Raw genomic sequence first — 22,756 nt, 5'->3', positions numbered from 1 at the left:
GGAGCCATCTTTAATAAACTCTCGAGAAGCTCCGTGCCCAGAGTGTCAGCATTTCCTGTTGCATCATAGTACCAAGAAAGGGGCTATATCAGGAGATTTTAGAACTTCCAGAAGGAAATCTTCAACTCAGAAATGGACACAATAAAGAAGAGCATACTAAACACTTTCAAGGACTAATTGAAATGAAGTTTTTGATTGATGCAACAATGTACAGTATATGAATGGCAATTTTTGTATAGGCAAGTACAAGTTTATTTAGTTATATATTTATTCCACATTTTCTTGAGAAATAATTGCTAGAAATAATTATCACCAACCTTGTTCCACTATCAAAGAGGAGTATAAAATGACAGCACATACAAGATAGGAACAATTAATACTGATCCTTACTCTGACATGACACTTGAAAAGAAACGTGATATCTCATCTACATCAATATGCTTCAATTTTCATCGAGAATTCGTAAAACAAGCTAGAGATTTAAATGAGAATTCAACATTAACTCTAAGTCCAAATCCGAAGTTTTCAAAGTGGGGGCAACTACATTAATGTCGTTGAATGACAACTATGCTTTGCCAGACAACAATTAACAATCAAAGCAAACAAATAAACCCAAAAAAATAGTGGCATCCCATTCTTAGAAACCATAACCAAAACATAATTCATTTCTTTGAACAAGCCACATAATAGAATCACTACATCACTACAAAACCATGCCGAGAATGTGAGAGATCTAAAGCTCAAGCAATCAAGCTGGACTATAAGCAGTACATATTGGACTGAAATCAATCTGAATATGATAAGAAATGCATTTGCATCATTTATAAAGAAATATAGCAGAACATGATCTCACCTTCTACAAGTGCTTCACAGACTTCATCAACAGTCACATTGAGAGCTCTCAACAATATAGCAATGTTCTGTGACTTCTTCGGATCAAGCACGAGATTTTGTTGGTTCATGTCCGGGATTATATGGCGCCTCCCACCATCTTTGGCATTCACAGTTGAAGCACTCACTGTGAACAGAGTCTCAATCATTTCCTCGTTCAACCTACAACCAAAATGGTAATGCACGAAAAAGTCAAAAAAAAAAAAAAATGGTATCCACGAACTTCTAAATCCTACCAAACAACCTTTATATTTAGACCTAAAAACAAGGTTTATAATTTTTAAATGATATTAGTGCAGAACGTGAAAAACATTAATTCAAAGCAGACTGAAAGCTAAGCAAATCAAAGATGCTTCTTGGAATAGAATATCCAGCTATTCTCCATCACCCATTTAAAATCTACTGTACTAAACTACTAAAAAAAGTTGGAAAAATCTATAGAACAAGAAGACTATCTCTTGCAAGATAGCTCGATTTGAAAATAAAGTAGCATCGTAAGTTTTCTTTCCAACAAATAAATTTTATTGCTTCACTAAGTAAAGGACTTTAAGCATAAATTTACTGTACGTAAAGTAAAAATCACAGAAAGAAAGCACAAAAGAATCCAAGAATCCTACTGAAAAGAACTGGATTTCAGCTGATCCCAAACCATTGCTCTATCTGAACTAGCTCTGACTTTATCCCAATGCAAAGGCTTCAGCTTTGGCTTCATCATCTCCTCACTATTGCTTCCTGACCTCCCCAAACCACCCTTTTCCTCATTTAAGCTCTGTACAACTTTCCTCGAGGGTGCCACCAGCTCCGGCGGCCCGGATGGCGGGGCCCCCTCCCAGAACCTCGCAGGAGGAGGCGGAGGTGGAGGAGGTGGCGCCTTTCCGGTACCGGAAAAATCTGAAGCCCGCGGAGAGCAGTCCCGGGTGCCCCCGTCCTCCGTGGATGACGGAGAAAATGGCGAAAATGCCCTTGGCTCCCGCGCTGGTGGAGGGGGGATAAACCGCGGTAACGGAGCCAGGAAAGTCACCAAGCTGTCTGGTGATTTTGATAGCATGCTTTGCGGGCTACTGGAATTCAGTACGACTGATGGGCTATTATCAGGTGAAATGGAGTACGCTGGAGAATTGCAGTTCAGTGGGTTTAAGTCTCTGCTTTTGTTAAAATCATCACCATTGTTGCTGCTGAGAGTATCGAGAGGGGGAGACAATTTGGTGCGGTACGGACTAGCGTTGTTTACTGTGGACCCTCTCGGTGAAAAGAACTCTTCATCGTCTTCGTTGTCGTTTTCTTCCCCTTCAGAAGCACTCACGTGAGTGTTATTGTAATTTTGGTGCGACTGCTGACGCGGCAGGGGTGGTAGAGGGTGGAGCTCCGGCGAGCCGAGCCTTCGATAGTTCATCGGCGCAGCTGCAGCAGGAGGGGGGTTTACGTCATTCTGAGTGGCGGGGGGCCCGGCATACTCAGCGTCCCGGGAGCTGACTAGTGTGCCGAGGTAGAGGAATTCGGAAGAGGTGGAGGAGGGGGTGTGCCGTGGGAACAGCGGCGGCGGCGGTTTCTTGCTTTCGTCGGCAGTGACGGTGGTGTCGGAGGGGGTGGCGTTGGGAGGGAAGAGGCGGAGGCTGTCAGTTTTGAGGGGCTCGTCATGGTGGTGGTGGTGACGGTGGCGAAGGAGGAGGAGGACGAGGGAAGCGAAAACAAGGACGGAAAAGAGGGAGACAGAGACAATGAGGGAAATGAGCTTGACTGGTTTGTGGCCGGAGTGGGAGGAAGAGGGGAGGACGAGGGAGGAGATATTGGCGGGAAAGGTGGCGAAGGCGGTGGAGGAGCTTGGCGGCGGAGGTGGGGGCGGAGGAGAAGGGAAGAAGGGGAAGAATGGGTTTTGTTGAGTGGTGGTATCAGGAGGGGAGAGCGTAGAGAAAGGGTATTTGGGCTGTTGAGGTTGAGGTTGAGGTTGAGGAGAAGGGGAGGGGAAGGGGGGTTGAGAAATGCTGGCGGTTGGGGGAACGGATTGATCAAGTGGGAAAAGGGGTTGGTGGAGGAGGCGGCGGTAGCGGTGGTTGTAGGCGGCGGCGGCGGCGGGGGAGGAGGATAGGAGGAGGAGTGTGAGAATGGCGAGGTGGAGAAGGAGGTGTAAATGGTGCATTTTGTGAGCTGAAAACTAGCCAGGAAAAGGGTTATGAAGTTAGCAGGTGGAGTATTCAGTGAGCACCAACACTCATCTGTTTTCTCATTATAGAGGCGGAGGCGGAGGCGGAGGTGGCGGTGGAGGCGGAGGCTGGCGGAGCAGAAGTGAGGGCAGAGTTGGTTTCAGACACTGAAGCGCCAAATGAAGTGAGAGTGTGAATAATTGTGGTGAAATTTCAGACTCACTCACCGCAAGAAAGAGAGTAGTGAGTGGGGAACAAATGAAGGAACCTTTTCTCCTCAAAAATAACATAACGTACCTGCAATCATTTCTATTACTATTCAATTTTCAATCCAAATTAATGACTTTGTAACGCAATTCATCTCTTTTTACTTAAAAATAATAAATTATTATTATTTAAATAAATTAATTACCATCATTCATATTAAATATTTATGTCTAATAAAGACAATTACAATAATCATATTCTAATATATCTATTATATAATAAAAAGACAACACATATTTCAACATATGTACGCTTATAGCAGTTTATTTATTTTGTTTGCTTCTCCTAAATAAAATTAATGTCACTAATTTTATTTTATTCCTTATAGATCTAATGTCGCTAGTTGTCTAAGATTGGTTTGATAAATTAATATTTATTTTCTTAAATTAAGAGGGCATGAAAGACAGGTGAAGGACAAACCAAATAATGCGTACCACTTATCAAAACTGTCCTATAATTATAATACTAAATTAAGCTTAATCCGAGAAGCCAAAAACTCTTTTTCAGTTTATTTTTAGCAATAAAATTAGTTGTTGTCGTACCAGATTTTAACGAATATATAAAAAATAATTATAGCATGAGATTAAGGAAAAAAATATGAAAAGGTTTGAACATAGTATAAGGTGAGGAGAAAAATAAATAAATGAAGAACAAGGTGAGAGACGAAAAAATAAATTGTAATTTATGAATTTATTAAAAACATGAAAGTTTGTGATTAAAAAAAAATGAAGAAGGCGAGAGGAGACCATGGCGTAGTGGGTTGAGAAAAAAAAATATGATTATGAGATCATTAACAAAAATTAAAATTATTATCATGACTAATTTTTATTAAGAGAATGAATAAATTAAATAGTAAATATAGTATTAAAAATTTGTATAGTAAAAGAGTTTTATTTTATAATAGTATAGATATAGATAGACAATTAATTATTAAAAAAAATTACAACAATTTTAGTACATGACTTAGAAATTAATTGTTCAAACCAATTTTAACCAAAAAAAAAAAACCCCTTTCATCGTACATTTTTTTTTTAAATTTTTGATAAAATTATTTTGGACAGTTAATTATGTGTCTAAAAATCATAATACACAGTAGATCATCAATTATTCATAAACAATTACGCACATAGTGATCTCAATAATCAAATTAAAAAACTTAAAAATCAATGACTTTTGTTAAACTAATAATGTTTAAAACATATATTTTATATATTTAGTTTATTTTACGAAATCTATATCAATACAATTTTTTAAAAATATATATATTTCTCACCATTTTCCAAATTCATTTTCTATTGAATGAATTTAATAAAGAAAAGCTGCCAACTGAAAAAGCTTTCAACCCCCAAAATTAGGAGTCATTTTTGGTAGAGAGGAAAGTCAAATGTAATAATAAATAAAATATTTAATGATGAATGAATTAATCAAAGAATCTTTGTAGGAAGAATGCAATCCCAATCCCAATCCCAATCCCATGACAAAAGAGAAGTGGCTCAAAAGTAGTGGGAATAGGAATAGGACTCAAAATCATCATTATGCTGATCAACTACTGAATTTACAAAATATTGTCCCTTCAAATTTCCAACTTCTCTCTCCTCCCTTTCCACTCAAACTTCTAGTATTTTTAAATTTTACATCACTCTAATAAATAAGTTATACCATTAATAAAAATTTATTAAATTTATTGATATTAATAAAATAATTAAATTAAAATTAATGTTTACACTCGATTGATTTTTTATTGACTTATCGCATGTTAAATAAATTTTTTCTAACTAAACTACTCTTATAATGGTGAAAATATACCTATCGCATGTATTCACATGTGAAGTTGTATTAGAATAATTTGATCATCAAAAGATATACTTGACCTGAAATAAATCAGTAATAGGTCAATTTGGGCTAAATATTAATTTTTATCCAATTAATTTGTTAATATTTATAAATTTGGTGAATTATAATTAACAAATAGCCTTATTTATTAAATGAAAACAAACTTTGTGGATATTATGTATTTTTCTAAATTAAGAAAAGTCTACATGTAATTGTATTAGAGAAGAGAGTATAATTATCTTAAAAAAACACTAATGTACTTTTTAAAAAATAAAACAAAATTTTGAGAGGGGTATATATATTTTTCCATTTGAAGCAATCAACAGTTAATAATTGAAATAATTCAATTATAATTATTTTTATTAAATATTAATAATTAATAAAAATTATTATAACAATTATATTTTTATTAATAATATTAAATAAATAAAATTTCAATAATATTTATTATTATAATAAACAATATATATTATTCAATAAATCAACATTCCACGTATAGAACCTTTAAAAATGAGGTCTCTATGAATTAAATATTTTGATTGGATGGGTACAAAATTTAGACAAGAGAGAGAGAGAGAGAGAGACAGTGAAAAGGTGATAGCCAGCTATAGGAAAGCTGGGGACTGTGAATCTGCAAAAATGTGGGGCAGGGAAGGGAATAGCGAAAAGACCCTTTCATTTTCACACACACACACACACCAACTTTGTTTTGTGTGTGTTGTGTGTTGAAAAGGACACCATTTTTCTGATTTTTGGGGTTTTGTACTCCACAAGACATGCAAAATATTTTTGTTGGGTTTCTCAACTTTACATAATTGAATTGATTTTCTACTTTAAATCTCTCCCCCACTCTCTGCTTCTCTGTGTGTGCTTCACTCTCCTTTGCTTAAAAAGCCAAAAGAACAATAGGTATGGGTAGGCCTGTCTTTTGGATTTGGGTTAGATTTTCAATTTGCACTATCACTAATATTGGGCTGCATAAAATATAAAAGAAATGTAAAGGTATAGTTTTGAAGTTTGGGATCATTCTTTATACCTAATCAAATGGCTTCCTTTAATTAGGAATGTTTGGCTTCCTTTCCTTTTTCACTTGTGTTTCCTTTTAAATTTGTAAGTGCTTCATTTTTCAAACTCTACTTTTTTCTTTTTTGCATTTCAACACAAAACTACTATTATGCCTCCTCAAAATACATTATTTTATTATTTCATAATATCTAAATAATCAAAACTTAAATAGTTCTAAAAATGGGAGTGTTATTACTTGGTCCGAAGCCAACGTGCAACATCAATAAATATTAAAAACGTACACTTTAATGCTTAAATTAGTACCAAATTTGAAAAATGACTGTAGTAATCTAATACTTTAAGACGCAATTGTGTATATCTCATTTTTTGCTAGCTCTTGCTCAATTAAGATTTCGGTTCTCAAATGAATTTTACCATCACTTAAAAAGTGAAAAATTCATAGAAGATAGGGCTCCTAAATAATTACAATGTGAATATCTTTATGTGAGTCATTCTATGTTCATATTGCATAGAAATTCGAAATCTTGAAATCTCCCAAACTTGTTTAAGACATATATATGCATACTAGTCTGGGTATTTTAGATTATTTATAACACTTGGAGCTCGAGGTAAGTTGTATTTAATTAGTGAAAAATAATAATAAAAAAGACATAAAAATATGAGAGCATTTGAGTCATATTATTTAAAGATAACCAGTCAGAAAAGCTAAAAAAATCATCAAGTTTATAAAAATTGAAATAAAGGCAGTGAGTAGGAAGGAATGGACAATGGGCTAATAAGGTAGAGCACTACCCCAAAGGTCATTAAAATATATTGACGGGTTACAGCCGGTGACAGGTAGTCTAAAGTAGGAATTTTTTTGGAACCACCCCCCAAATCCACTCATGCTATTTATACTAGTATAGTTGAAATTTCTGTAATTAAATCATTTCAAAATTTTACGTACATCATTTAATTAATTAATTAATTATAGCAAAAATCTATCAAAATTTAATATTGCAATAATGAAGTTATAGTGAGATTAGTTTGTAATTAAGACAGATTATGGGCCAGAAAAGGACTGGTCTGGGCCTAATCCTTTCATTGCAACATTGACTAGGAATCCATGGAGCTTTGTTGCTTTCAGGAACTGATTTGGGCCCAAAGCAACATATATGTATGTTTGTACAAAGTTCATGCAAATACCTCTTATGAAATTCTAAGCCTATGTTTTGTTTGTTTTCATCCTCATTTTCACTTTATTTTTTTTTTAGAAAAATGTCCCTTTTTTCATTTTGAAAAAAATAAAATATGTTGATAAAATTATATTTTACAATGTTATCGGTATCAAATCAATATATATTTATTTATCTAAATGAGTTGATAATCATATTTTTTGTTAATTTAGAATTGCTCATATCAATGCATTATAAAAGGAAAAAAAATATTAAATTTTTAACTTAATGACTAAAAAATTTGTATATGGATGTGCGTACAAAAGTAATTATTCATCATTTTGTATATGGATGTGGATCTCATGACCTAAAACCAACACTTAAAAACCAGATTAATGAAACCTTAGGACTAAATGTGATATTGAGATCACAATGTCTTCAATCTCCCTGCAAACTATCAAAACATTCCAAAGATGTGCATAATTTTATTCGAATTTAATCGATCTGAACTCGTTGCAATGACATTATAATTCATATTTATCAACGGATTTTAATTGTTTATTATTGATATAACAAGTTCAATTAGTGGATCAACTGACTCATACAGATATGTACTATTAATCGAATTTACCCACTTATTGAATATTCTTGTACCTATTTATATGACTTATACATTGAAATATTAAAATTAGAGTTTGCCAAATGTTATTGTGATCCTATTTTTTGAGTACAGGAGTAGAGTGATTAATTATATAACATGAGAGTGAAAGAGTTGAGAAAATGAATTAAAAAATCAAAGTCAATCTCGATATCAACCTCAAATCAAACTATATGCCAAGGATTTTGATGATTAGGTTATATGTGTACAAGTAAAACATCCAAACATTAGAGGATTGAAATGTAATTTTGGTGTAATTGGTGCTCGGTTTTTCAACTTCCAGATTGACTAAAGAACCCACTCCAACCAGAACTAATCTTAGGCGCCTTCTACAACTTGTTGTAAGAAAACATTGGAAAATTTAATACAAAGTATACTATTTCTCATATTTTATTTATTACGTATCGATTTAATTTTTATTTATAAATTTATACGATATAAATATTAAATAATAAAATGCAGTATGAGTTATGTTTTAGAATAATAATTAAAAAAAAGGAATTGGGCACAAGGCAATGAATGAAGAGCAGAGTGTAGATATGGGTGTAATTTTCTTAACTACTCCCACCGCACCCAAAAACAAAAATAGAAAAGAGAAAACTCTCTCAGGCTCGGTCTCAGTGCTCCTGCTGCTTGTGCTAAACCGAAACTACTCAGCTCCTTATCTTACGCCCACTGCTCTCTGCTCAGAGAGAGAGAGAGAAGAGAGAGAGAGAGAGAGCTGAAGAAACTTCAGTACAAAGGACCTGACTTGAACCCTAGTTCATCAGTACTCTTTCTCGATCTGTACACAGTATGTTGTTTTGAAGAAACTTGAGTACAAAAGACCTGACTTGAACCCTAGTTCATCAGTACTCTTCTCGATCTGTACACAGTATGTTGTTTTTCTGCTCAGACACTGAAACCATATTCAACTACTTTTTTGAGTTATACTATTTACCACTCCACTAATTAGCATGTCAGATTTTTAAGGCTGGTTTTTTCAGGAAAGCTGGTTTTGGGAAAAAGGGTTGTTTATTTTTGAGCATTTTCGAAACCAGCTTTTGTCTTAGATCTTCATTTGTTTACCTATTCAGAGTGGGTTTTGTTTTGGGTAGGAGAAAAAATACTGTAGCTGTTCATAGATCAGGGTTTACTCAAAAAAGTAAACTAGATAATTCTTTGGTAATAATTATCGGCGGGTGAATGATTTGGGTAAGAGGGTTTGCGAGAAAGAGATAAGAATTTGGAGTTGATCAGTTAGACTGTCTGGTAGTTTTTATCTTCTTTGGATCTCATTTAGATTTAGATACAATAGTAGAATTAATCAAACAAGAAATAAAGCGTAAAGAATTGAACAAGGATAATGAAACTAGAGCCAATTTAACCTTTTCTATCAACCCGACGTAACGGAAGAGAGCTGGTTGGTGCATTCAAGATCAATTTTTGGTGGTTTGCTCAACAAATTCGGAGATAAAAACAAGAAGGGCCTAGATACTTGTTATCTTTATTGGGAAGAGGGAAATTTTTTGTGTGGTGTTGTTGAAGAAAAAGCAATGGCAAATAGATGGTGGGCAGAAGCTATGGCGACGAACCCAATGTCATCTTCAGCGGCTGCATCTCTTCACCTCAGAAGCTCTGCAGAAGATGAAAATCCCGCCTTCAACAATGCATCAAACAGCAGCGGAAGCAACCCTAACCAAAACCCTGATGAAGGAGAGAATCATGACATATTGGACGGCCAGGACCAAGACCAAAACCTGTCCGGCGATCTGGAGCCGTCGTCGAGCTCAGGCCGCAGGCCCCGAGGCCGGCCTCCGGGTTCAAAGAATAAGCCGAAGCCCCCAATTCTCATCACTAAAGAAAGCCCAAATGCTCTCCGCAGCCATGTCCTGGAAATCGCCAGTGGCAGCGATGTTCTGGAAAGCATTTCTACCTTTGCTCGGCGCCGCCATTGTGGGGTTTCGGTTTTGAGTGGCAGTGGAATTGTGACGGATGTGAGATTGCGTCAACCGGCTGCTCCTGGTGGAGTGATCAGCCTCCAGGGAAGATTTGAGATGTTGTCCTTGTCAGGGGTATTTTTGCCGGAGCCTGCGCCGCCAGGCGCCACCGGGCTCGCTGTGTACTTGGCAGGCGGGCAAGGGCAGGTGGTTGGTGGCACTGTGGCTGGTGCATTGGTGGCATCAGGGCCAGTGATGGTTATTGCCGCCACGTTTACTAATGCAGTATATGAGAGGTTGCCTCTGGAAGACGAAGCCGCCAGTGAAGGAACACGGTTAGAGTCCAAATTGGGAGTGAATGCTGGTGCATCGCCATCTCATGGTCATGGTTTGGCAGCTGATCATCAATCGAAATCGACTGCGCCTTTGTATAATTTGCCTCCTAATTTGCTTCCAAACGGGGAAGGGCCGAACGACGTATTTTGGGCTCCTCAGCCATGCCCTCCTCCTTATTGACATGACAAATTAAGCCACTAATTAGATAATTCTGGAAGCTCTTATGAGGACAAGAATCAGGAAACAAGGTCAGAATGCATCTTCTGATCATCTCAGTAGGTTTTCTGGTGCTGCGCTTTTGTGGCTTCAAATGAGCAAATGAACAAAATGATGTTGTTCTTTGAATAATGGGACATCTCCCAACTGGTAACTTGCTTAATTTCCTCCTCATTAACTTGGTACTTTTTCCTTAGTTTTATGATTATAGTTATGTCCTAATTAATTAAGAACCTATGCTACACAACTTATATAAAATTTCTTGCTGGTAACTTGGATGCTATTTCGTTTGTAAATATATATATATATATTTATAGTTCAGTTGATATATACTCAGGACGTGTATGGAGTTTGTGTATTTAAGGAAATATCTTGTGTATATGATAAATGGAATATAAGATGCATGTAATACTAATTAAGTTGCAATAATAATCTCATTCATTAGAGAAGTGTGGTTAATTATTCAATCACCGAAGAAGTGGTCTTGTTATAACTTGATTTTCTTGGGATGATTTGATTTGGAGCAACTTGGTTAGGAAGTTTTGCTTTAGATTGGTGGCATCCCTCCAATTATATTAACAAAATTGACTTGTTTTTATACTATATATACCATTGGTAATGATCTAATTATATATATGTAGCGATCCACTACATATAGTGCTGCTGATGAGTGGATCAATTAACTGGCGTGATGGATGAAAGTTGATCAGTGCATTATATATATATATATATATATATATATATATAGAGAGAGAGAGAGAGAGAGAGTTGTATGAAGAAAGCAAAAATAACAGTTGTTTTTGGGTCTACTTTCGTTTTACCATATATACGATTACTAAAATCTTCTACTTTTCGATATTCTTTATGGGCAAGAAGTTGTATATTTGAAAATTGGTTAATTATGTTTCCTTTTTAACTTTGGTTGCAGTTCAACACTAATATTAAGTATGCTGAATCTTGGACAAATGTTTGATCAAATTTTCATTTGTTTACAAAGATTTCGTTGAACGGTCTTTTCATTTGAAGCTTATAGATTTTGGAAACTATTTATTACTAGAAGCTTGGCAATACCTTCTTCTTCCGACTTACATATATTATACACACCCACTTTCCAAGTTTATGAGTGCATGCATATAGTATATTTCTATGTCATGTATTGCTAATTTGTTTTTAAATTCTTCTAGAGCAGCAATCACTTAATTAGTTGAACTATATTTATGTTACGGGTGAATTGCAATCTACCTACCTATGTTCTGGGAAATAGGCAAACATCCCTCTACGCAAGGAGGTAAATTGGTTCATTTTTTAAAATACTTTAGAAAAATTACTATTTATTTTTCATAGGAGGTAGTTTGTTCCTTTTCAAGATTATAGGAGAATAAATTGTTATTCACCCATTACATAATTAATATCGGTTGGATCTTAGATTTTATATATGTTGTATATTATTTACAAATTAAATTTCGCAAATTGCATATGCGTTTATTATTCTCGATGCCATGTTTACCTTCGTGAACATGAAATATAAGATGAAAGGTTAAATTGAACTAGAAGATTCTTTTCGGAAAAATTTGAGGGATAAGCAGGATTTGTGTATTATGAAGTCGAGATAAGAGTTGGACTTTTTTATTTTTAAGATAATTATTGCCTCGTTTTGGTATTGATGGAAAATGACAATTTGTATCTCAAGATATACATGGCAACTTAAAATTTTAAAATAGTAGAACTACAAACTTTGAAAATAACGAACCAAAAAATATTTTGAAACTTTCTTTCTAAAACTATACAATGCAAAAATGCTTTTTTGCTTAAGAATGCTATGGAATGAATGAAATGAAATGGGAGGACATATTTATAAGAGTTGGAAAGCTATCATTGAATGGAGATGTTGGATCAAAGAGAGGCGTTATAACCTTTCATCTGAATAGAAATGTCATTTTACACAATTTATAACTCACTGTCCTAATGAACTTTGTATGAAATCTTTTAGTATTAAATGGGTGTTGTGGTTGAATTTATAATAAGTTTCTTGGGAGGATAATATAATGAAGCCCACTAGCTATCTCATCATATGTGAATTCCAATAAAAGTTTTGGTTTACAACAAAATTAACCTTTAAAAGTCGTGCGTAATTAATTATAAATTGCTTAGAAAAATGCGATCGAGCAATCAGCAATTAAGTTAATTATCCCGATATAATTACGTTTATCTTATTTTTTACTACTTTCACAAGTTTTTTAATCACAAGAATTATAGTTAGTGATGAGAAAAATTAACATGCGTCGCCAATATTATTATAACATAACAATTGATTTGCAATGTATTTTTATGAAAGTCAAAAGTTAGACACAATTCTCTCTCTCTCTCTCTCTCTCTCTATATATATATATATATATATACATATATTACCAATTTGTTGAAATTGTTGTTTTTATAACAAAACTAAAGAGTTATTGTCCATTGATGTCGACATATATACATTATTAATGATAAATTTGAAACTAAATAATATATATATATATATATTTTATTTTTTCTTGTAGCTACTCAAAACTATAATACATATGTAGCTGCAGCATATATTATATGCATGTGTTTGTTGATATGGGATTTATGCAGACCTCTCTAATTATTAATCTTTTTAAATAAAAATGAATCAAGAACTTAATTAATTCCCTGGATTTAGGTAGAAACTAGTCATTGTTAATTAAGATTCTTCCAAGGCAACTAATTACAATAGTTTCTTATCCAATTTGAGAATGTACTTATATGTGTTTGAAATTTTAAAAATAATATTATAACAACTTTTAATTATTATTTTTTATATAAAATTAAGACCTTCTTTAACTGTTTTGAAAGATTTATTGAATTAATAAAAGCAAGTGGAGGAATAACTTAAAAAAAATAATAATAAACTATAAAAATCTTAATTAAACAAGAGAAAAGAAAGAAGAAGGATATATATAAGGTGAAAAGTGAGAAGTGAGAATAAAGAAAAAATAAAATTTTAGGCCCAACTTGATTACGGGGAGGATTGTGTAATTAACAAAAAGGGTATTTAAAGGACAAAAGTGCCTCCAAATGCTTAGATAGAATTGAGATCCACACGCCTTTTATTAGGATTGAGTCACACTTGATTTGCCCTGCTCTTCCCAAATTATAATCATCCAACCACTTAATTTTTGTAATACTAAAATCATAACACATGAATCCCTATATATATATATATTTGATCCTATAAATACTTTTAAATTATCTTTTAGAGAATATTTATTATTTTTTATCTGTAATATTGCACCTCACTATGAACGATTTTAACTAATAACCTCTTAATAAATCTCACATTTGTTTGTTTTCTCACATTCCAAATACCTTATGGAATTGGAGCGCCAATTTCGAACCATAATCAATAAATAATCTATCTTTTATGTTAGATGTGTGAATAAAAGAAAAAATGAAAAAGGAAAAAGGAAAGAAATCTGAGACACTAAAAGCAATTCATTAAGAATGGAAAAGTAAGATGAGAATAAAAATTTTATTAGTAATTAATTGTTCTGACACATCATTTTTAGGTATATATACTGTAAAATATGTTATAAATAAAAATAATTAGTATATTATATTGACACAAGAAAAAAAAAAGAGAAAATTTCATTAATTAATATAAATTTTAAAAATTCGAATAAATGAATTATTTTATTATAAAAAATATTTTTTATTTTAAAAAAATAGTACGGTAAGAATGGATATAGATTATAGGGAGCAAATAAAAGTGAAGTGTGAATTGTTAAACTGAAACCTGGTTGCTAAGTCCTCCTCTGTTGTCTAAGCGCCGCATGCTCTTTTTGTTTAGGGCTGCCAGAGTGAGTCCCTACGCCAACGTCGCCAACTCGTGCGGCGGGAATCCTTACACCACCGTTATCCAGGCTGAAGTCCTTTTCGCCCAATTTGCACCCAGCCCACCAGGAATCTTGCCTGAGTAAGTGAAGCTCATGTCTAAAAACTCATTCTTTATAATAAAATTTGCCGCTTGTATTGATCGGTTGAGAACAAATACATATATTAGGTTTGCTTTTATATAGTAATGGATTTCTTGAGCTTTTGAGCTGTGAATGTGTAGTTTTGTCTATTTTTAATCAATCAAAACTTTTTACTTTCTGCTTGTTGAATTATTTTCCTTTTCTCTATGATTATTGAGTTTTTTTTTTCAGAAATATAAGTTGACATTTTTTTTTTGGTTGCAGATAGAGAGCGATACCCATAGCTATGGCTGCTGCTTGCGAAATTACAGCAGCAGAGTTCTTGCAAGTATGTTCATTTACTGTCTTATTTCGTACATTTTTAGCCTCACTTTTACATATTTTGTGAAGATGGTCTATAAATTTACTTAATTGTCTCTACAGGGTGCCTATAGGCAGAAACTAGTTTTGCCTAGACGTTCTTTAAGGCAGACAAACCGGTTGCTCTGGGGTACGTTGCCAAGAAAAAGTCCATCAGTGAGAATTTCTCGTGGAGAAATTGGATTAAGGCCAGTCAAGGTCAGAGCAGTGGTGTCGAGAGATATAGGCAGTCCAGTAAGCCAGGAGTCGAAGTTGGTAGGGAGGGTTGCTGAAAAAGTTGTCCATTTTTATCGCATTCCATTGATTCAGGAAAGTGCAACAGCCGAGCTTCTGAAACTCGTACAGACCAAAGTCTCAAACCAAATAATTGGTTTAAAGACTGAGCAGTGTTTCAATATTGGGGTCGATGGAGATATTCCCAGTGAGAAGCTTTCAGTACTTAGGTGGCTTTTAGGGGAGACCTATGAGCCTGATAATCTGGGGACTGTAAGTTTTCTCACTGAAGAGGTAAAAGAGTACTCAAAAGCTGTTATAGTAGAAGTTGGCCCCCGATTGTCTTTTAGCACTGCATGGTCTGCCAATGCTGTCTCAATTTGCAGATCCTGTGGTTTGACTGAAATAAATAGATTGGAGCGATCGAGAAGGTACATGTTGTACGTCGTCCCTGGAAGTGCATCATTATCTGACAGTCAAATTGCTGAGTTTGCTGCATTGGTGCATGATAGGATGACTGAGTGTATTTATAATCAGAAGCTCACATCTTTTGAAACGAATGTAGTCCCTGAGGAAGTCCGTTATATACCAGTCATGGAGAAGGGTCGAAAGGCGTTGGAGGAAATAAATGAGGAAATGGGTTTGGCCTTTGATGAGCAAGATTTGAAGTATTACACAAAGCTTTTCGTGGATGATATCCAGCGCAATCCAACAAATGTTGAATTATTTGATATTGCCCAGTCTAACAGTGAACATAGTCGGCATTGGTTTTTTACTGGTAAGATTGTCATTGATGGTCAGCCAGTAAATAGGACTCTCATGCAAATTGTTAAAAGCACTTTGCAAGCAAACCCAAATAATTCGGTTATTGGCTTCAAGGATAACTCCAGTGCGATCAAGGGGTTTCTTGTGAATCAATTGCGACCAATCCAGCCAGGTTTAACATGCCCATTAGACATGAGTGCTCGTGACCTCGATATCCTGTTTACTGCTGAGACCCACAACTTTCCATGTGCTGTTGCCCCATACCCTGGGGCTGAGACAGGTGCTGGGGGCAGGATTAGAGATACACATGCAACTGGTAGGGGCTCATTTGTTGTAGCATCAACAGCTGGGTACTGTGTAGGAAATCTGAATGTTGAAGGTTCATATGCTCCATGGGAGGATTCGACTTTCACATATCCTGCAAACTTGGCTTCTCCCCTTCAGATTCTTATTGATGCTAGCAATGGTGCATCAGATTATGGCAACAAATTTGGGGAGCCATTAATTCAGGGTTACACAAGGACTTTCGGGATGAGGCTTCCAAGTGGTGAAAGGAGAGAATGGTTGAAGCCAATCATGTTTAGTGGCGGTATTGGCCAAATTGATCACAACCACATAGTGAAGGGAGAGCCTGAAATTGGGATGCTAGTTGTAAAGATTGGAGGTCCAGCATATCGCATTGGAATGGGGGGTGGTGCTGCGTCCAGCATGGTTAGTGGCCAAAATGATGCTGAGCTGGATTTCAATGCTGTACAACGTGGAGATGCAGAGATGGCACAAAAGTTGTATCGAGTTGTCCGTGCTTGTGTTGAAATGGGGGAGAAAAATCCCATCATTAGTATTCACGATCAGGGTGCTGGTGGGAACTGTAATGTTGTCAAGGAAATAATATATCCAAAAGGTGCTACTATTGATATCAGGGCAGTTGTAGTTGGTGATTACACAATGTCAATTTTGGAAATATGGGGAGCAGAATACCAAGAGCAAGATGCTATTTTGGTGAAGCCTGAAAGCCGTGAGGTTTTGCAGTCTATATGTGAAAGAGAGAGAGTCTCCATGGCTGTTATTGGTAAAATTAGTGGTGAAGGGCGAATTGTTCTTGTGGATAGTTTAGCTATTGAAAGATGCAATTCAAATGGACTGCCTCCACCACCACCTGCCGTTGATCTTGAGCTCGAGAAGGTGCTTGGAGACATGCCTCAGAAAACTTTTGAATTCCAGCGAATAATTAATGCCAGGGAACCACTTGATATTGCTCCTGGGATAACTGTCATGGATTCCCTGAAAAGGGTATTGAGACTTCCTTCTGTTGCTTCTAAACGATTTTTGACTACCAAAGTTGATAGGTGTGTAACAGGTCTTGTGGCACAGCAGCAAACTGTGGGTCCTCTGCAAATTACACTTTCTGATGTTGCTGTTATTGCTCAAAGTTATACTGATATTACAGGAGGTGCATGCTCAATTGGGGAGCAGCCGATAAAAGGACTTTTGGATCCAAAAGCTATGGCAAGGCTAGCTGTAGGAGAAGCACTGACTAATCTTGTGTGGGCTAGGATCACTTCTCTTTCTGATGTCAAGGCCAGTGGCAATTGGATGTATGCTGCGAAACTGGATGGTGAAGGAGCGGCCATGTATGATGCTGCAATAGCTCTTTCAGAAGCTATGATTGAACTCGGTATTGCTATTGATGGGGGAAAGGATAGTCTTTCCATGGCCGCCCATGCATCTGGAGAAGTTGTCAAGGCTCCGGGAAATCTAGTAATCAGTACCTATGTCACTTGTCCTGATATAACTAAAACTGTGACCCCAGATTTAAAACTTGGTGATGATGGTCTTCTCCTTCACATTGATTTGGCCAAAGGGAAGCGACGCCTTGGTGGATCTGCTCTTGCTCAGGTATTTGATCAAGTTGGGGACGAGTGCCCTGATCTTGATGACGTCTCTTACCTTAAAAGAGTTTTTAATGCAGTCCAAAATCTGATTGAGGAAGAGCTGATTTCAGCTGGCCATGATATCAGCGATGGAGGCTTGCTAGTAAGTGTGCTTGAGATGGCATTTGCAGGGAACTGTGGCATCAACTTGAATATAACATCACCCTCGGGTTTTAGTGTTTTCCAGACACTCTTTGCTGAGGAATTGGGACTTATCCTTGAGGTAAGAAAGAAGAATCTAGATCTGGTGAAGGAAAAGCTTTTGAATGTTGGAGTATCTACTGAGGTCATCGGTGAAGTTACTGCCTCACCTGGTGTTGAACTGAAGATTGATGGTATCACTCACTTGACCGAGGAAACATCTGTTCTCAGGGATCTGTGGGAAGAAACCAGCTTCCAGCTGGAAAAATTCCAAAGGCTAGCGTCTTGTGTGGAACTAGAGAGAAAAGGTCTAAGAAATCGCCACGAGCCTTCTTGGGTGCTATCTTTCACTCCAACATATACGGACGAGAAATATATGACTGCAACTTCGAAACCAAAGGTTGCAATCATTCGCGAGGAAGGCAGCAACGGTGACAGAGAAATGTCTGGTGCATTCTATGCTGCAGGTTTTGAACCTTGGGATATCACTATGTCCGACCTTCTTAATGGAGCAATCTCGTTGCATGAGTTCCGGGGTATTGCTTTTGTTGGAGGATTCAGCTATGCAGATGTGCTCGACTCTGCAAAAGGCTGGGCAGCTTCAATAAGGTTCAATAAGCCTCTCCTAAAACAATTTCAAGAATTTTATGAGCGGCCAGACACTTTCAGTTTAGGGGTTTGCAATGGCTGCCAGCTTATGGCTCTTTTGGGGTGGGTTCCGGGCCCTAATGTTGGAGGTGTGCTCGGGGACAACGGGGATCCATCACAGCCAAGGTTCATACATAATGAATCTGGACGATTTGAGTGTCGCTTCACAAGTGTGAAAATAGAAAAGTCACCAGCTCTAATGTTCAAAGGAATGGAGGGTAGTACGTTGGGTGTGTGGGCTGCACATGGCGAGGGAAGAGCATATTTTCCTGATGATCATGTTTTGAATACTATTCTGAAGTCAGATTTGGCGCCCGTGAAATATTGTGACGATAATGGAAATCCTACAGAAGTCTATCCTTTCAATCTTAATGGTTCTCCATTGGGTGTTGCAGCCATATGCTCTCCAGATGGGAGGCATCTTGCAATGATGCCTCATCCAGAGAGATGCTTCTTGATGTGGCAGTACCCTTGGTATCCCAAGAACTGGAATGTCGAGAAGAAAGGCCCAAGCCCCTGGTTACGAATGTTCCAAAATGCTAGGGAGTGGTGTTCATGAGGTTAGTTTGTAAACCCTTTTTAAAATCACAGTTTTCATGGGAAACTTTTGCGTTCTCAAATTTTGGGAGTTGAGAACCGTATCCTTCCTGAAGCTCTTACATCAATCACCACCTTGAACCATGAGGGGTAATAGCTTATTTTTTTATGGTTGAGTAACTACTTGTGCTAATGTTTTGCTAATCGACATCATAAAAGTATTTCCCAGATTAGTGGAACTGTCAGGTTCCTGATTTCTGATATTGAAGAATTCTAGTCTTTTAAATATTACTTGAACTTGTGCTATCAGAGTCAATCTGCTATTGCTTGTAAATTTCCAAACTCTGTTAGGTTTGACAATCAATTTATTCATCTGTTGGGCCTAAAAAATTCACGTTTGTGTGTAAATTCAGCAACATTCAAAAGTATTATTGTTTGATTTAATCAAGTACACTTGTCTCATTGGAGTTTGTGCTCTTCCTTGTGTTTTCTTTTCGTTGTGGGAGAGATGTGAGTGTGTTGTAAATGTACACAAGCTATGTGTGTTTACTCAGAGAAAGAAGCAATTAGAAAAAGCTAAAATGTGAATAACCTCTTGGTTGTGCTATTCTGCTATACATGTGTGGAAAATGAAGTAACTCTGGGGAATATGGAATCAGACGATTGGCATTTGAACTCATTTTTAGTCTGATGTTATTTTTGACCCTTTTTCTTTTTCCAGTAAAGTGTATAATTGAACTGTGTTTAGTCGCTAAGGTAATTTCTTTTGCAGGAATTGAAGGCGTGACACATCCCAACAACTTAAAGGGGACTACTTTTTATAGGGATAAGAGTAATAATGTGGTGAGACAAGATTGAAGTTGATTCAGTGAAAAATGTGTACTGGTATGAGTATTTTCGAAGCATTAGCTAACGAGGTTTGAGGCAAAGCCATAAGAGCCGACTAGGGCATTTCCGGAGAGTGTAGCATGTAATAAACTCTTGAGAGAACATTTTTATCTTCCATCAATTATTGTGGTGTTGATTTGTTGTCTTAATGAAAGTAGTAGTTTCCTTCCAAAAGAAATGATGAAATTTTTGAGTGGCTAATGCCAATGTTTCCATCACAAAAATGTCTCTGTCATTCACACAATTCCACAAAAAGAAAATTTTGAAAAATTAATAACATACACATAAAAGATAAATTCACCAGAGGCAGAGTCGTTTTCAGCGCAAGCATAATAAAGATGTCGTCAATTCCTTGAAAACAAAATTCTAATAATTCAGCAGAAACCCACCACACATAAATCAGATAAAGAAAAAAAAAAAGGACAAAGCTATTACTTTTCATCATTCTGCTCCACAAAATTATACTCGGATAAATTTCCAAATTTCAGAATTATCACCCAAATATAATTGTACCTATTTTTCTTTATCAATAATTTTGAACACTCATTCATAATTATATTATAATAAGATCAAGATTATTATCTTTTAATATATAAAAATATCAAAATATATCACTAATACTATCTTTCTTTTCGTTTCTGCTCCCCTCTTTAATCATCAAAAGTCTGAGTAGGAGGACGTCAGCATATAAAATGTTGTCTATTTGAACCAATAATAAAACAGACCAGTATTTTAGGTGGAGCAGATTGGAGCTAAAATTCTAACCTCAAGAACCCTTGTGTGAATTATGATGGGTTCTCTACTCCAGATGCAATCTCCTTTCGCCACGTGGCAAGTGTCCAATCTTCATTGTGTGGCCTATGCCACTTCTAATACCCAATCCTCACAATTCCAATTTGTGTACACTCTTCAAACTCCTACTATATAACTCACCCTGTTGCACCAACCCCTCTCCCCTCATAGCAGCAGCAGCAGCAGCTCCACCTCCTCAACATACACTTACCACTAAGTCACAACCGTTGGAGTTTCTGACAACAATGGCAACAGCCGTCTCCACTGTCGGAGCTGTCAACCGTGCCCCGGTACTTCCATACGTGTTATGCGTACTTGTCATGCATGTTAATTTGTAGCAACAATTTGCTAGGCATTTTCATTTCGAACATTAGAATGATACTTTCTAGTCCGAATAGTTCTTCGTGGTGTGCATTGTTATTATTAGCACGTTCATGGCTCACAACATTTTGAAGTAAGCACGAGGGAAAGAATTCCATCAAGAATGTCAGTGATAAGTTTTTAGAGTTTTTGGATATACAAAATAATGTAGCACTTAAATTCTTATTATTGATAATTTTGTAATTAAGATCAAAGAGTTCATTAAAATTGTGAAAATAAGTTAGGATTTTTTTATTTTCTTAAAAGAGTTTATTTTTCAATCTTTCTTGAAAATATTATGCAATCATTTTACAATACGGTATTAAGATATTTGAAAGAATTCCATTGATCAAATATATGTGGAATTAGCTCTTTTTACAACTACCAAGTGGGAGTAGTGTGATTGAGCACTTTTCTTATTGTGCTGACAATATGTATTGTAGGTGAACTTGAATGGATCTGTTGGTGGAGCTGCAGTCCCAAGCTCATCCTTCCTGGGCATGAGCTTGAAGAAGGTGAACTCGTCGTACGTTCCCAAGGTTTCTTCCGGCAACTTCAAGGTGGTGGCCGAGGTCAATGAGAAAAAACAGACCGACCAAGACAGATGGAAGGGTCTTGTTGAGGACATCTCAGATGACCAACAGGACATCGCCAGAGGTAAGGGGCTGGTCGACTCTCTCTTCCAAGCCCCCACCGGTATGGGAACCCACGACGCCGTCCTCAGCTCCTATGAGTACATCAGCCAGGGCCTCCGCCAGTAAACCTCCTTCTCTTCACCTCCTTCATGATTAATCGAGAAATATGATCATTCCCAAGTACTATATACATCTTTTTTCTTTAGCATGACTAAGATGATGGTGTTGCTAATCAACAGATACCAGTTTGACAACACAATGGGTGGACTCTACATCGCCCCTGCATTCATGGACAAGCTCGTCGTCCACATCTCCAAGAACTTCATGACCTTGCCTAACATCAAGGTTCCTTTCAATTACTTCCTTCTTGGATCAATGCCAAGTTTGTTTAGTATGCGATATAATTAATAGAGGGAGTACTGTCGTTTCGCTATATACAGGTTCCTTTGATCTTGGGTATCTGGGGAGGCAAAGGACAGGGTAAATCATTCCAATGTGAGCTTGTCTTCTCCAAGATGGGGATTAAGTGAGTAATATATATATCTGAATTATGTTCAAATCTTGCTGGTGGTATTAATTCTGACTATCTAATACCGTAAATTTATGCGAAACAAATTGACAGCCCAATCATGATGAGTGCTGGTGAACTGGAAAGTGGAAACGCTGGAGAGCCCGCAAAGTTGATCAGGCAAAGGTACCGTGAGGCTGCAGACATCATCAGGAAGGGCAAAATGTGCTGCCTCTTCATCAACGATCTTGATGCTGGTGCTGGACGTCTTGGTGGAACCACACAGTACACCGTGAACAACCAGATGGTTAACGCCACTCTCATGAACATTGCTGACAACCCCACCAATGTGCAGCTCCCCGGTATGTACAACAAGGAGGATAACCCCCGTGTCCCAATCATTGTCACTGGTAACGACTTCTCAACCTTGTATGCTCCTCTCATCCGTGATGGTCGTATGGAGAAGTTCTACTGGGCTCCCACACGTGAGGACCGTATCGGTGTTTGCAAGGGTATCTTCCGCACTGACAGCGTGCCTGATGAGGCCATCGTGACAC

The 22,756-nt window shown here is 36.6% G+C and overlaps 3 protein-coding genes and 1 pseudogene across 3 annotated transcripts in view; 3 read left to right on the top strand and 1 right to left on the bottom strand.

Annotated features, from left to right (window-relative positions):
* LOC105167150 (formin-like protein 2) overlaps positions 1 to 3,342 on the bottom strand; it is a 5,518-nt gene extending 2,176 nt beyond the window's left edge. Inside the window, 3 exon segments of the mRNA XM_011086741.2 lie at positions 1 to 55; positions 854 to 1,053; positions 1,509 to 3,342. The exon segment at positions 1 to 55 is cut by the window's left edge and continues 4 nt beyond it. Of these exon segments, the coding sequence (XP_011085043.1) occupies positions 1 to 55; positions 854 to 1,053; positions 1,509 to 3,028 (1,775 nt within the window). The 5' untranslated portion in view covers positions 3,029 to 3,342.
* Positions 8,525 to 10,724, top strand: LOC105167149 (AT-hook motif nuclear-localized protein 15). Its single transcript, XM_011086739.2, has one exon. The coding sequence runs from the start codon at positions 9,506 to 9,508 to the stop codon at positions 10,403 to 10,405; it is 900 nt and encodes a 299-aa protein (XP_011085041.1). The 5' UTR covers positions 8,525 to 9,505; the 3' UTR covers positions 10,406 to 10,724.
* On the top strand, positions 14,223 to 20,082 carry LOC105167148 (probable phosphoribosylformylglycinamidine synthase, chloroplastic/mitochondrial). Its single transcript, XM_011086738.2, has 4 exons — positions 14,223 to 14,420; positions 14,686 to 14,749; positions 14,845 to 19,039; positions 19,789 to 20,082. The coding sequence occupies exons 2-3, from the start codon at positions 14,708 to 14,710 to the stop codon at positions 19,036 to 19,038; spliced, it is 4,236 nt and encodes a 1,411-aa protein (XP_011085040.1). The 5' UTR covers positions 14,223 to 14,420; positions 14,686 to 14,707; the 3' UTR covers position 19,039; positions 19,789 to 20,082.
* Positions 20,833 to 22,756, top strand: part of LOC105167147 — a 2,995-nt pseudogene continuing 1,071 nt past the window's right edge.

Source organism: Sesamum indicum, linkage group LG7 (genome assembly GCF_000512975.1).
Source record: "Sesamum indicum cultivar Zhongzhi No. 13 linkage group LG7, S_indicum_v1.0, whole genome shotgun sequence".
Taxonomy (NCBI): Eukaryota; Viridiplantae; Streptophyta; class Magnoliopsida; order Lamiales; family Pedaliaceae; genus Sesamum; species Sesamum indicum.
The sequence above is the reverse complement of the archived record's forward strand: the minus strand, read 5'-3'. Positions and strand labels throughout refer to the sequence as shown.

What these genes read in the sequence shown, in the direction of transcription:
- LOC105167149 (XM_011086739.2), top strand. Translation starts at nt 9,506, where the DNA reads ATGGCAAATAGATGGTGGGCAGAAGCTATGGCGACGAACCCAATGTCA.
- LOC105167148 (XM_011086738.2), top strand. Translation starts at nt 14,708, where the DNA reads ATGGCTGCTGCTTGCGAAATTACAGCAGCAGAGTTCTTGCAA. An exon ending in CAGCAGCAGAGTTCTTGCAA is followed by an intron (nt 14,750 to 14,844) that starts GTATGTTCATTT and finishes TTGTCTCTACAG; the next exon opens with GGTGCCTATAGGCAGAAACT.